General features: G+C 45.7%; 1 protein-coding gene across 1 annotated transcript in view; it reads right to left on the bottom strand.

The window, feature by feature from the left end:
• The window catches only part of ATP7B (ATPase copper transporting beta), a gene marked incomplete at both ends in the record, with an annotated part of 29,318 nt that extends 18,320 nt beyond the window's left edge, over positions 1–10,998 (bottom strand). Inside the window, 3 exons of the mRNA XM_084300832.1 lie at positions 788–1,018; positions 2,583–3,810; positions 10,750–10,998. Of these exons, the coding sequence (XP_084156958.1) occupies positions 788–1,018; positions 2,583–3,810; positions 10,750–10,998 (1,708 nt within the window). The remainder of the gene's footprint in view (positions 1–787; positions 1,019–2,582; positions 3,811–10,749) is intronic.
• Positions 10,999–14,768: the final 3,770 nt, after the last annotated feature.

Here is a 14,768-nt window from a genome sequence, read left to right as displayed (position 1 = left end):
GGTCTAATGAAACAAAAAGAAAGACCATAAGCAATTTCTACACCATTTGCTACAAGCTCTACCCTGGACTCTGAGTTTGGAAAGCCCTAAACAAATTCCACTGCACAATGTTCGGCCTTTTATTTAAAAAAAAAATAATCTAGACTTAGAATCAAAAAACAAAACTGATCTGAGGTGGTAGTTGTTTCCTGATTTGTATACTAATGCAGTGAGCATCACTGGGAGACTGGGTGCACAGAAATCTATAAGCAAAGCTTTCCTAAATCATGCCAACATGCATTGCAGCAGACAATACGAAGGCTCATCTGTTCATGTTCTGTATGGTCAGGGCAGAGGTAGCTCCAGAATGCAGAGTTAGAACCTAAGAAGCCTTGCTGTGCCTCAACCAATTACCCAGGCACTGGAGCCACACATTTATTTGTACTTGCTTGTGCAAATGTATGCTGAAGAGTAAGTTTCACATCACAAATGTGTCAGACAGCTCTGGAAGAGGTGGATTGCTCTGTAAAGCAGTAAGGCCCTGAGAACACAATGGGAACAATGTCTCTGCTCTTGTCTTGAGCCTTATTTGAAATGTCCATCATATAACAACAGCTTCCTGTTGCAAAACAACTACGTCCATAGGTCCACCAGTGCAGCGGGATAGTTAAACAGCGACATGGTTACATTAGCACTAACAAAGAACACGAAGTCTGTGCAACCTCAAGATGTTCTACCACAGCCCCTGAACACCTCCTCCAACCACTAGACCCATCCAGACTCACGAGAGGAATGTCACATTTATTACCGTCTTCTTTCTGCAGTTTCCTTTCGATGGCAGACACGCACGACGCACAGGTCATGCCAGTGATTTGTAAAAAACACTTCTTGGCTTCACCGGGCTGGTTTGGCCCGTCGAGGTGAGGACCCTGCAGAAGAGGATCTGAGGCACGATCCTGGTGAGGAGACTCCGGAGCTTGAGGCTGCACCGCGGCATCGCTGGTGCCAGGCCGATGCTTGTGTTCTCCCGTGCCAGTATCTTGAATAAACGCACAGTAAAGTGAACAAACACTAGCTGAAGCGCGATACGATGACACAAAACTACAAGCAGGCCGTATTTATCAGTCATGCAAAGTCTCAGTTGTTTGAAAGGTGATACGGCAATCGTGGTTTCTTCATGGAAATGATGTAGATTGCTACTACACAGCTCCTTTTCCACTTTCAGATGGCAAATGGCTCCTTCCTGTTTCAATGTCTAGACCTGACAGTTACCTCTGCTCAATAAGTATCTATTGGGATCTAGAGTGTTTTCTGGGCTCCCCAGGACAAAAAAGACAGGGATCTCCCGGAAAGAGTCCAGCGGACGGCCACAAAGATGACACGGGGCCTGGAGCAGCTTCCCTGTGAGGAAAGGCTGAGAGACCTGGGGCTGTTCAGCCTGGAGAAGAGAAGACTGAGAGGGGATCTCATCAATGTGTATAAATACCTGAAGTGTGGGAGGCAGAGGGATTTGGCCAACCTCTTTTCAGTGGTTTGTGGGGACAGGACAAGGGGCAATGACCACAAAATGGAGCCCAGGAAGTTCCGCACCAACATGTGGAAGAACTTCTGCACGGTGAGGGTGACGGAGCACTGGGACAGGCTGCCCAGGGAGGTTGTGGAGTCTCCTTCTCTGGAGATATTCAAGGCCCATCTGGATGCCTACCTGGGCAGCCTGCTCTAAGGAACCTGCATGGGCAGGGGGGTTGGACCCGATGATCTTTCGAGGTCCCTTCCAACCCCTACAGTTCTGTGATTCTGATCCAGCACAGAGAACACAGCCCAACCTCAGTCACTTTGTCCTTGCTGCCTTCTACACAGAGCTCATAGCACTTCATCTCTACCAGGGAAAAGGACGAGTTTCTCAACAGGTTTCTCTTTCTGGCATGATGTTTATCGTGCAAGTACTGCAAAATGAGTAGTGGGAGATTTGCAGCGCTCAGACCTCCACACACTCAGGCCCACTATGATCATCTTTGTTCTTTGCCAGATTACAGACACCCAGTAACTAACTCTTGCAGCTGCACTCACAAACCAGATCTCTCAGGCAGAGTATTTGTATAAAGGAGCAAGAGCTGCCTCTGAATGTGTTAAACACAGGAGCTCCCCTCTTTTTCCAGAGATAGATCTGGCACTCTCCTACAAGTTCTGAAACAAATCATAATTAAATGTCATATATGGACTCCTCATTCATAGCTGTTGCATAGATTCAGAGGGATTGGACCCACAAGAAAATCTCACAGGAGTGGGGATATTGGGATTAAACCAACTCATTCCAGGTAAACTACATCTGTATCTGAAAGGAAATCTGTTCTGAGCTGAAGCAAGTAAATATTGCTGCTTTTGAAATTCACCAGAGAGATTACACACCATAGCAACTTCTTAAACATCGGGCACGTGTATGAAGTGTACAAACCATGCTGCAGCTGACATGTAAAAGCACTGCCTGCTTCACACCAAAGGGTACATGTACATGCATCTCAGCACTTACTTTGCTGAAAGCAAGGCTTAGCTCTTGGATAAAGTACTCAAGAATAAAAATCAACAGATTAGGACACAGTTACCTGTTAGCACAGACGCATCAAACCCCATGTCTTCTATGGCAGATCTCAAGTCTTCTCCATTTGTGACAGCTGGATCATAACATATGGTCCCAGTCTTGCCAGCTAAAGAAACTGCTACGTGCTGCACACCTTGTCTCTGCGATATCGTCCCTTCTATGGACTGCACACAGGAATTGCAGGTCATACCATCGATCCTAATAACAGCCGTGCACGTCGTGTCGTCCAGCGGCTCTCCAGTGAGACCACATGGCAAAGCAGGCAGTGGAGATGCTTGGTTATTTGCTTCTGAATCATTAGGGAGGCGCACTTTAAAGTTTCCAGGTGGAAGGGTCTCAATAGCTCGCTGCAGAGCTGACAGGGTAATTAAATTTGGGCTGTACCGTACAACGGCACATTTACGCTCCAAAGACACGTTAATACTTTGCACGCCTGGAAGAGAGGATATGTTTCCTTCGATGTTTCTGACACAGGACTTGCAGTGCATGCCTTCTATCTGCACAGCCACGGTCGCTGTGCCACCCATCTTGGCAGCCTGTGGCTCCAACCCATCACTCTCAAGACTCGCCGGTGTCTCCTTGGGGTCTGCGCTCTGCAGGCGCCCAAGATCAAGCACACCGAGCTTCAAAGGTGCTGATTTACTCTTAATGGTGCAGTCGTACCCCAGGCTGCTGATATGGCTCTTGAGTTCCTCGGGCTGAATGATGTAAGGCTGGTAAGCAATGATTGCCTCCTGGTTAGCGAGCGACACCTTGATTTTTGCCACACCATGCAGCTTCTTCATCTTTCCCTCGATGCTGGTGACACAGGACTGGCACGTCATGCCTTCTACCCGAAGCTTTATTACCGCTTCCCTCGAGCACGGTAAACTTACAGATGCCGGTGTCAACCTCTTTTCTGCGACATTAGCGTCAAAACCCATGTCATGAATTTCCTGGCAAATCTGTTCCGGGCTTATTTCTGACTGCAGGTACTTTACTAGGGCATTATTCTGTTCAAGGGAGACTTTAATGCTCACGACGCCCTTCACCTTGGAAATTCGTCCTTCTACTGACTGCACGCAGGACTGGCAAGTCATCCCCACAACCCTGACTGCAACAGTGCGCTCCTGGGAAGATGGCGAGGGCAGGGTTTCAAAGCTCTCCTCGTAGCCCATGTTGTCAAAAGCAAAATGCTGTTTCATTGTAGGTTCCAGCGCACAGCTAGGAGGGGAATCGGCGTCGGACAAAGCCTAAAGAGAAAAATAAAAGTAAAACACGTGTACCTTTATCACTGTAAAAGCAGCAATATTCTTCATAAGCCCTCAAAGCAGTCTACTTCCACCAAAATGTTTCATGATGTTAACTTACACTTTGACTACGCTACCAGTTAGCTATGCAGCATGAATCAGGCCTCTGACACTTCCCATGAGCAGCAATTTTAGAAATACCCACATTTCCAATCCAATCATTTATAACTTGTATGTTCCTGTCGTGCAGCCCGAGCTCTGCTTTTCAGAGCAGACTGCCACCGGCACAAAGGGTCACAGGAGAGCGCACACTGAACATCTCTCCACAGACATCAGAAGACAACATTTTGGCCAAGCCACTACCAAAACAAAATAATATGCCAACAGAAAACAGATTCAGGAATTGCCGGAGCCTGAAACCAGACAGGACCAGTTGCATGATACCTGCAGCACCATAGGTGTACACACAAGGGTCTGGATAGTTTGCAAATACACAGATCTTAGAATTTAAAATCTACTCACAAAGATTTTAAAAAGACATATGTATGCAGATGCTTCCACTATAGTTTAGTTTCACCTTCCTCGCTGTGAGGTACCTAACAAAGATCAGATATTGAGCTCCAAGAGCTCACTGCTTTGATCCAACACCAATTTTCCGAATGTCACAGCCATTACTGGAGGAGATTAGCCTGAAGTGGATTATCCATCAGTCAAATCATGGCCCACAATACTGCAATTCTACAGTTCAGTGCACTCAATCCAATTGAAAAATGCAATATTAATCAAAATTATAAAGGCGATGCTTCTCACGAAGAGGTAATGAGAGCACAACTCTCCGTCATCAAAGGACATCGCTGACACCAAGCAATGGGGAGGACTTAGAAGGAGAGGGACAAGCCCAAGATCTTCAGGTTTCATGCAAAGAACTTTAAAATTCTTGTTTGGGACGTAAGGCAAATTTATCTCCTAAAGTTTTAGATGGAAGTTGTGACAAATCTATTAACTTGCTTGTGAAGGGCTCTCCACTGCTTAATAACACAATATGCGTCTTCTTTCTACTAAAGAGAAAAAAAAAAAAAAAAAAACTTTCTCCTCAGTACAGCAGCACAAACAAGAAGCATTTAGGCTGCTTATTAACACTAGACTGCTCCCAGTTCATTTCACGCAACATTCAAAATTCATTAACTTGATTTTGTTTCATGCTTAGAGAGCTTGGGAATAATGATGTCTGGGTCACGACCAAAACGGCAAAAATTAAAACTAAGAAATTTGCTTTCAGTCTTCTCTGTACTGTATTTATTAGAACTGGAGGAGAATACTCCCTGGGAAAACAGAAGTGCTGGTAAACAGACAGAGGCCACCGCTTCAGTCACACGTCCATGCAGCACTCCTCTGAATCTCACCTTCAGGTGAAGGCAGAAATGGGTTTCCTGATGAGCCCATCGCCTCCTGCTCTACACAACAGTTCCCTGAGCCTTTGCCATGGACATTTATGGAGGCCTCTAAATAAAAACTGAAAGTAATCGAGTCTTCAGGCTTGACTCCCGTTAGTGGTACAAGCTCAGTTCACAGCACCACAGCAGGGCTGAGGCTGTCAGGGAGCTCTAGAGGCCCTGTCCCCAAGCCCTGCTCCAGCGCAGGGTGCCCAGGGCCCTGTGCAGGCGCCTTGTGCCGCTCTGCCAGGAGGAGCCCCCACAGCCTCTCTGGGCAGCCTGGGCCAGTGCTCAGCCGCCCGCCCAGCACAGAAGTGCTGCCTGGTGCTCAGAGGGAGCCTCCTGCCTGCCCCTTGGTGCCCACTGCCCCTGGCCTGGCGCTGGGCACCCCTGAACAGAGCCTGGCTGCGGCCTCTTTGCCCCCTCCCTGCGGGGATTCCCAGCCCTGGGGGAGATCCCCCTGAGCCTCCTCTTCTCCAGGCTGAGCAGTCCCAGCTCTCCCAGCCTCTGCTCACAGGACAGGTGCTCCAGGCCCGTCCTCATCTTCATGGCCCTCTGCTGGGCTCTCTCCAGTGTGTCCATATCTCCCTTGTACTGGGGGGCCCAGAACCAGACCCAGCACTCCAGGTGTGGCCTCACCAGCACTAAGCAGAAGGGAAGGATCACCTCCCTCAACCTGCTGGCAATTCCACCTAATCCAGCCCAGAGCCATCAGCCTTCTTAGCAGCAAGGATCATGTTCAGCTTGGTGTCCACCAGGACTCCTGCTTTAATGTCACCAGGTCCAGCACAACCTGGTTGGGCATGACCTCGAGATAACTAATAATAAGTGAGGCAGCCCCTCACTATCCTGGCATGAGCCCACCCTCTGCGCCCCCTTCCCTCTCTGCTTGTAGCCTCAAGGCTACACTCCAGGGATGCTGGGGAAGAGTTATGTGCATATTTTAGCTCCTGTGTCCCTTTTACTCCTGCACACCTGGCAGTCCCTCTCTCCTTGCACTTTCCTCGCCAGAAGTTACTGAAATCCTCAACGTAAATGTAAAGATGCAGCCAGCCACCCCCCCTTCAAAACAAAATACAAATGATTAATGGTCCCTATTTAAGTGCAGAAAAGACAATTCCATGCTTATTTCCTCTTATTTGTGCCCTCACAGTTTAAAAATAATACGGCATCATATATGGGGAAGAAAACCTGTTTGAAAAGGAAGACTGTCTCTCACAGACTTTATTTCAAATGCTGCATAACCTTAAACATTCGTTTTTGTTCATGTCTACTTGGAGAAGCCTATTTCAATACTGTCCTTCGTCTCCTCTTCCCTATCTCCAGCTCCCATGAGATTTTGGTCACAGGGAGAAGCTCTTATCTTCACGAACACCCAGAAAAGCAAAAAGCCTCATGCGTGCTACAGGAGCTCACTGCATGCATTTGCTTTTCCTCGTACAAAGGCATTTGTGTTCCTCATTCTTTGATGAAACTGAGGAAGAGCGGGGCGAGACACGCAGCCTCCTCGCCTGCTCCTATCCAACATGCTTCTGGGAGCAACCTGCAGACAGAAAACAGGCAGCACCACAGCTCTTGGGTCCTTCTCTGCATCTCCCCTACCCCACGCTCACTAAGCATCTCCATTTTCCTATGTGCCTACTGAAATAAAAGTGATTCAAATTAAATGAAGCGATTAAAGGGTATTTACTGGCACACAGTCTTCAGAAAAACATAAAAGCAAGGACTGATTTTACTATTTCGATGTATTTTTAGTCATAGGAACATCAAAACTTGGCCATCAATTGATGTTTTGGATTAAAAGATGCACCAGCATTTAGAAGAATAGGCGATATTTTGTTCATTATTTGACAAAAACTGGCATTTGTGCTCTGCAAGAGAAAACATCCTTATACACATTTTTTTTTTATTAAAAAGGACAAAAATAGAGGGGAAGTAGATGTAAATACATATATATATATATATATATATATATATATGAATGCCCTTTAAAAAAAATCAAAATAATTTGAGAATATCCCCCCCTCCAAAAAACAAACAAAAATGTGTACATATTCAAATGCAATATCTAGAAAGTCTTCAGTATTTTTTTCTGTTTTAAAAAATGCTCCCAGGAGAAGGAGCACAGCCCTATCTATGGGCATATCTATGCGAAGGGGTGTTTCTACACCAGATGAGAGGAAAACAGCAGGTTCACGTAAGGAGCTGGCCAGCAGGCATGCAGAAATGCGCACATTCCTACATACAGCATGTAGTCTTCCTCAGGCACACACTAAGTTTCAAAAGAGGGTTTCTTGGTAGCAGCTAACAGCTGTACATTAAATGGCACCTAGGAGACTATCAGAGACACCACCTCCAACACAGCCCAAGCTGGGACAGCCAGGTAACATCACCGGGGCCAAAGTCACCACGCAAAGCTCACCACCACAAAGAGAACGGCATCTGGTTAATCCTGGTGCCTGACACTTACCAGGGATCACCCCTCCTGCTTGCTTCTGCCCAGAAATCTGAATGAATCAAAGAAAAGTCATCTGTCTGCGTGTCTGAATCTCAGAAAACTGGCTGCAGTGACCAACGCTTTTTGCCTAACATGCCAAAGGAGGCCTGCTTACTTTTAAGGGGACGTGTACACAAGGTCTGTTTGCTCTACAGGACTCCGGCATATTTTTACAATGACTATGTGAAAATTATGTAAATAATGAAAACATGAAATTAGGACAATTATTTCCCTCCCCTGTTTTGCACATAAAAGTTGCCACTCAAAAAAAAAAACAAAACAGAGGGAGGATCTGGGCTGAAAACTAAGAAAATCTCATGAAAGTTGAGCTGTGAAGATCGTTTAAGCAACAGCCCTTAAATAGAAAAATGATTTTTAAAGAAGGGAAGAAAGTTAAATGGGGACCTATTGGAAGAAAAGCAGCAATAGTTGGAGATGGCTTTAAAGGAAATGCCAGAGGTGAAACTATTCCCATCTACAGCAGGCAGCTCTGACCAAGCAGCATCTGAAACCATGAGTAAGTCTGATCCCAGCTCCCAGGACAAGGATTTCAGAACAAACCCATCGGTGTCATGAGCTGCCCTCCTTGCTGTCTCAGGCAGGAATCGAGTCTCTGTGGCTGCCCTGGAGAAAATCTGGGCCTGGGGGCAGCAGGAAGAGGCCAGAGGCTCTGTTCCCCTGTCAGGAAGATCATTGAACAAGAACATGCCGCGGGGCTGGAATAACTTCTTGGGAGAGCGAGGAGGTGGAGCAGAGCAGGGTGACACTGCTGGATTGGGAGTGCCCAAGTCTCGAGTCACAGCGTGATGTGCAGCAATTTGCCCTGTGGTGTCCAGAGCTCGGTGGCAGGTCCAGGGGAAGAGGCGGCTGCTGCCTGTGGCCTGTGCAGCTGGTGGGGCAAAATGGTCCTCGGAAGCCCAGGCTAACCAACATCCCCAAAAACGAGCTGCTTCTTTTGGGTACTCCCATTCAGAAGTACAAAGGCCAAGGGTTCAACACAGTGGTGAAGGGCTACGGAATACACCAGAGGAAAACTGCTTAACTGGATGAAAAAAAAGACAACAAAAACCCACACAGCACTGGGCAAGGCCCTCCCTCACACATGGTGACCAGCACGTGTCACCTTGTCTTCCCTTTCCCCCTCACCTCCCCTGCCAGGGAGGTGCAGCCACCTCCCAAATGCTGGTGTAAAACCCTCAGTCTCCCAAATGTAACACCAACTTTCATATCCTGAAGTTCAAGAGCCTCATCACGATGCCAGGCAGTCAGCTGACAGGGAAACGGGACTCGGCCCACTGAGCAAATTCCCTTCTGATTCTCCCCATCTTCTTGCCCACGAATGCCAGATCTCAGCCTCTCACCTGGTGTCTCTGAAGGTTTTGAGCTGCTCTTTCCCCCACACATCCGCAGGCTGAAACCAGCTATTGCCCTCCTCCCTTGAAGTGCACAACTGCCGAAGAATTACCTTATCTGTCACTGCTTTACCTTCCCTGCTTTGCTCTTTCACAAGCTGCTGATTCACGGCTTTGGATTCAGGCAGGCAGTAACGCACAACCGAAAAGCCACATACTAGTAATTAAATACTTCAGATGTTTTCCCAGTTTGTTATAGGCTGCCAGCAAACAACAAAATGAGGACAGAACAGCCTTGGGAACGTCAAAGGTCCAGACTCTTCAATTTCACGCCTCTAACAGCGTCATTTCTGAGTGGGCCGGAGGCAGAAATTCAGCTCTCATCCTCCTGAACAAATCTCAGCTCAGCCCGTCCATCCATCTTGTCAGCACATTCTGTTTAGCTGCATCAGGTCATAAATGGTTGGTCTTCCTCCCCTCTTCCCCCTCCATGCCTCAGGGAGATCAACATGTGAAGCCCTACTAGTGTCAGTATCTAGTTCTGACACAGCTTATGTGCTTGCACCCAGTGTTACTGAAATGATACCCATATATGCCATATTTATTAAGCCCTAGAGACCTAAAAAAGTGTTTTTAAACTAAAGAGAGCTATATAAACCATACTAGGTTCAGTGAGAAAGAGGAAAGCCTTGTCATAAATGGATAGTTTCTAATGTAGAATTAAAGCAAAACTCCTTGTGGTGTTCTTCACTGCTCCGATATGAGCAACCCAATATATTCCAGCAAACTGAATACAGAAAAGAGATCTTTTGGCAGAACAAAGTAATTTATGTCATGACTGCTTTGTAGCAAACATTTATAGTGTGAGAAGTAGAGACAGGCAAAGCCTTCACATATAGTTGGCCTGCTCTCGCTGTTGTTTCATCCCAGTCTGACACTAATTATTTAAGCCATTCTAATATACGCATTTTCAAAGAACACTTTATTTATTCTGACAGGTTGTTTTCCTTAAACATCCACTGATCCAAATTACATTATTATAATTTGTAATATAAACTTTTAAACAGCAAAACCTCTTATTTAAGTAATAAACCTCATAAAGTTTTTATCAGCGCTTATCTTTCTAAACCTCTTTTCCATAGCAGCCAACCTCCAAAACTACAACTCTGAATTACAAACGAAATAAAATGTTGCCACAGGTATATTATCGAGAATTTCTGTTAGTATCCACTTACTAGTTATAAATAAACTACTTACCTACAATTATGACCTCTTAAAGTTTCTAGAATTCCAGGGAATAACCCAGCACTAGCTGATGTCAAACTACTCAAGCAGTCACAGCTCAAGAGGAGAAATGTTTCCTCAGTAAGAATCACCACTCCGTATTACTAGAGGTGGAGCTGGAAAAATGCTCATTAGCTAATATAGCATACCTCGTTATTAACATTTGCTTTCAAAGATTAATTTCAGAGGCTCTCGAGAGGACTTGGCATTTCTGTACTACTTGTTACAGGACACAGATGCATGCTGGGGATGGAAATAATTTAGATAAAGAAGGTTTGAACACATTAATATACAATCCATGTCCAACATGCTTGGTTTAAAATTCTCCAGTTCGGCATCATCTCTTCCCTCCCAACACAAGCAACAGCTCACTGACCTGTCTTTCAATTGTATTGACTTCTGGCATCCCCATGGAGTTACTTTGCAAAACTTTCTCTTCTTTCTGCAAGTTACTGCTTGCTTCTACCGGAGATCCTGCTCTGGGTTTTTCACCGATAATCAGTAGTTCAGGCACATCACGAGCTGCCTGCCGCTTACGAATAGACACCAGGGTTATGTTTTTGTTGTTTAAAGTAGCTAAGCAGGACAGTTCCCTTCTTATTTTACTCTCCCCTTTCCTCTCCATTATCTTTGCAGGCTTTAAATATTGCAACGCCAAAGGAAAGCTTTAGGAGAGCAGTTAGGCAGCGTGCCTTATCAGCAACTCTTCTTTCAGCTGCAACGGCCTGGGGAGCTCTGCCCGCCTCATCAGCGTGCTCATTAGGCATTCCTAATGAAATCCCAGATGTAACCTGTGATCTTTGTGTACGCTGCACTCAGCTACCTCCTCGGCCTGCCAGCCCAAACGCTCCCCACCAATTGGCAGCCCTTGCGCTTACCAAACCGCAGTCAGCGCCGCTCGGCTTTGCGCACGGCGTCGCGGGCAGCTCAGCCAAGGCTGCCTTTCACAAGCTGCTCAAACATGACCTGTGTGCAGCCAGTCGGTGCATAATTAACTCAGACACCCAGGCATTAGCTCCTTGTGGCCATGGGCACGACCACAGCTCCTGCAAAGGGCAACGCTGCTACTCCGCTTCCCTTTTCCATGAAGTGACCTGGGATTTTTTGGATTTTTATCCAGGAAATGGTCCCCTCTAACACTTTTAGCATGCTTATGATAGCGAAGATTCCTAGGCTGAAGGTCTTTCGTTTATTTAGGGTACAAGGACGGTCGTTCCTGGTTTCAAAAGGGAAAAGAAAAAGACTGAGTGCAATACTGACGCTTTTTAAAGCGCAGCTCTTTACCATCCCCAAGCTTAACTAAAAATAAACAAACAAACAGAAAGCTAAACCAGCAATTAGTGCCACGAAGAAGAGAAAAAAAGAAAAACTAAAATTAAAAAAAAAAAAGTATTCCCTCCGGCAAACCCCTTAGATCCTTTCATCAGTTCCAGGAATGTCTAATTAGACAGCCATATGATAGGCACCATCACTAGAAGTGTTTAGAGCCAAGCTGGATGCATTTCCCTGGGGCTGCCTGCCCCAAATTCACAGTGCTGTTCTAACCTGGTAAGCGGGACGTCGAGTTCCCTGAGCATCCAGCAGTGCAGTCCACTTCTAAAGGCACCCCTAAACAGGCACCTAAAAACTGGCCATGAAGGGAAACTACACCATATAGTCAGTGTGCCAGCAAATCACATCCCCCGACTATGCACTGACCTCACTGTGCAGGCAAGCCTTAAAATAATTACTATTTTTTTTTTTATCAGAAATGCTTGGATTTGAAAAGAAAATAAATCACTAAACATACTCCCATGCAGAGACCAGCACACAGGATCGGAGTCTCGGCACAGCTCAGTCACGGCAAAGAAACCTGAGGACACACATGGCACTCCAGCTGTCTGGCAGGACGAAGTCACATTCCTTTTACTTTTTTCCCTTGACATCTCTCACACCCCTGCTCACACCACACAACAGTTGAGAGTTCAGAATCCTCTTTAGAAAAGGAAGGTCTTCTGCCAACGAAATGAAAACCAAAATACCATCATAGCATGACTGTGTGTCACTGCCTTAATACACAAGAAGAGGGATAACATTAAACTGGAAAAAGAAAAGTGAATTTGAAAACGTTTTGAGAAATGGCACTTCAAAAGAGCTTTACAAGCATGTGATGATGCCAGTACAATTTAGGACGGGTTCAAGAGAAGCTTCGTTAGCTACGAGGTCAGTGAGGGAACACCCTACAGAAGCTCCCTCTCCGCTCCCCGTTCCCTCCCAAGTGACTGCAGAGACCCAACCCATATAATGTTTCCAAAAAAAGGAAAGAGGTCAGGAAAAAATCACTCCCATGTTAACAAAGCCAGGTGACCATCCTTGGGACCGTGCCTGGGAGGTGGGGTCCCCAAGCAGTTTGTCAGGTGCCCAGCTGGCAGCGTGGAGGTGGCTCTCAGAGGAGCCTCTAGCAGGGTCACGTACGGTATTACCTTAGCTCAGAAGTGGGGGCTGGAAACCATCACAGGCTGCTGGCTTTTACTCAAAAGGAACCTTCCCTTTTCCAGACTCTTCAGATCTTAAATACTAATAGTTTTACCACCACACTACAAGGCGTAAAGCATCTGTTCTGCATTTATCAATAAAACTGGTTAAAAAGGCAGCTGACTTCAGTTGGGACACTTTTCTTAAAAGTTGTCTTTAATTCTTCAAAATATTTCACCTTTCTGACTTTAACTGGCTTTGAAACAACAAATTGAAAATCCTACAGTTTGACTTATGTGAAATATAATTGATATTTCATTACCACGTCTTCAAGTACTAGGGCTACATCTACTCATTAAAGACACACACTCAAGCTAAGAGTCTATTTTTTGTCTTTCTAAGGCAAACCAACGCTCCGATCCCAAATCAAAGATACTAAGAAACTCAGCTCTGAGTACCAAAGCTAATTTCTGTTCCAAATAATGGAAAATCCAAATTCTAGAATATCTTAGGGAACACAAATTGCAGTTTCTGGCCAGCTCTAAGGTAAAAACTCAGTCCACTCACCTCAGACAGTATCTTTATTATTCAAAATAGCCCAAACCCCTACCTGGCACGTTGCTACAAGTGACTAATATTCATGAGATATCATGTGATGAAGCTTGCTGTCTGAGGTTCACCCTAGGTTGAGGTTTAACTTCAGCTGAAGGAATAAAGAGATATTTAGTAAGTCTTCTCCCCGCCTCCTCTCGTCCATCCAACTTCTGAGCAATTCTAAGGTAAAAATCTCTTTGCTTGTTCCTAGTAGTGGAAACAAGTTCTTACTTAATGCCCTCACGGTCCTCCTCCTTCAGCAGTGCTGAATGCTGACTTGGAGCTGGAGGAGAAGCACACCAGGCTGTGTTTTGAACACCTTTACAAGGTATTTATATATAAATATATATATATATATACTTTTACAAGGTATTTACCTACATTAAGAAGAATTATTTTGTTGGGAGGAGAGGACAGTTTCCTATAGCTCTTCAGATGAATGGGGTATAAGATGTATTTCAACACAGCTGACTGATGTGGAACATCACATTTAGTGGGCTCCAGCAGAGACCCGTGGCAATGGTGACTGAAACCCATGCAGCTGAGTTACCAGCAGCAGCTCTTGGACAAGCACTGCCACCCAAGCATCTTGTAAAACAAAACCCAATTTCAAAGTACCTTAACAGAGCAGGCTGAAAGCTCAGAGGCCCTGCCCAATCCCACCCTCTCCACAACTCTTGCGGCCCAGGAGCCAGTTCAGAAGGATGCGAGGTAGCACCCTGAGGGCAGCTACATCTGCTGGAGGAGCAAGGCAGCTGCTTGGAGTTACCCACACAAATTGTTTTCCCCATTCTGGCTCCATTAATTGCCCCTTTGGAGCTGATGCTAACTGTGTCAGCTGCTAACATTTTACTGAGGGCTGAAGGAAGGAAGGAGCTGTTGCCTGTCTCACCTGGTAACAACAAGGTGCCCTGGTTGGAGGCTAGATGTTGCACAGCTGAGGAGCTTTACCAGGAAAAAATCACTCAGGAGTGGTAGGATGGGATTCAGATGGCAAATACAAAATCTGGCTGCTGCTTTTGCAGCTCTCTGCTAATGCTGGAGGAGATATTTTCATTGTCATTCAAGAAAACAGAGAACATACCAAGAAGATTAAATCCCTTTGAATTAAAGCTCATAAAACATGTTTTCCCCTTTATGCTACTTGCTACCACCAGAGAATGTATTAAACCCACAAAAAGTACACGTCTTTGTGTAAATTATGCTTCCTGGGTGCATTCATCCCTGGCTTTATAGGATGACTTGTCCTGTGCCTAATCCCCCTGCCTCCTTGTCCAAAGCAAGCATGTTAAAATGTTCTTAACAATGCCTTGAAAGATGAGAAGCTTGGGAGCAAGTTAAAAATCA

Source organism: Netta rufina (genome assembly GCF_964035555.1).
Source record: "Netta rufina genome assembly, chromosome: 1".
Lineage (NCBI taxonomy): Eukaryota > Metazoa > Chordata > Aves > Anseriformes > Anatidae > Netta > Netta rufina.
Note: the sequence above shows the minus strand (reverse complement) of the source record. Positions and strands in the feature narration are given on the sequence as shown.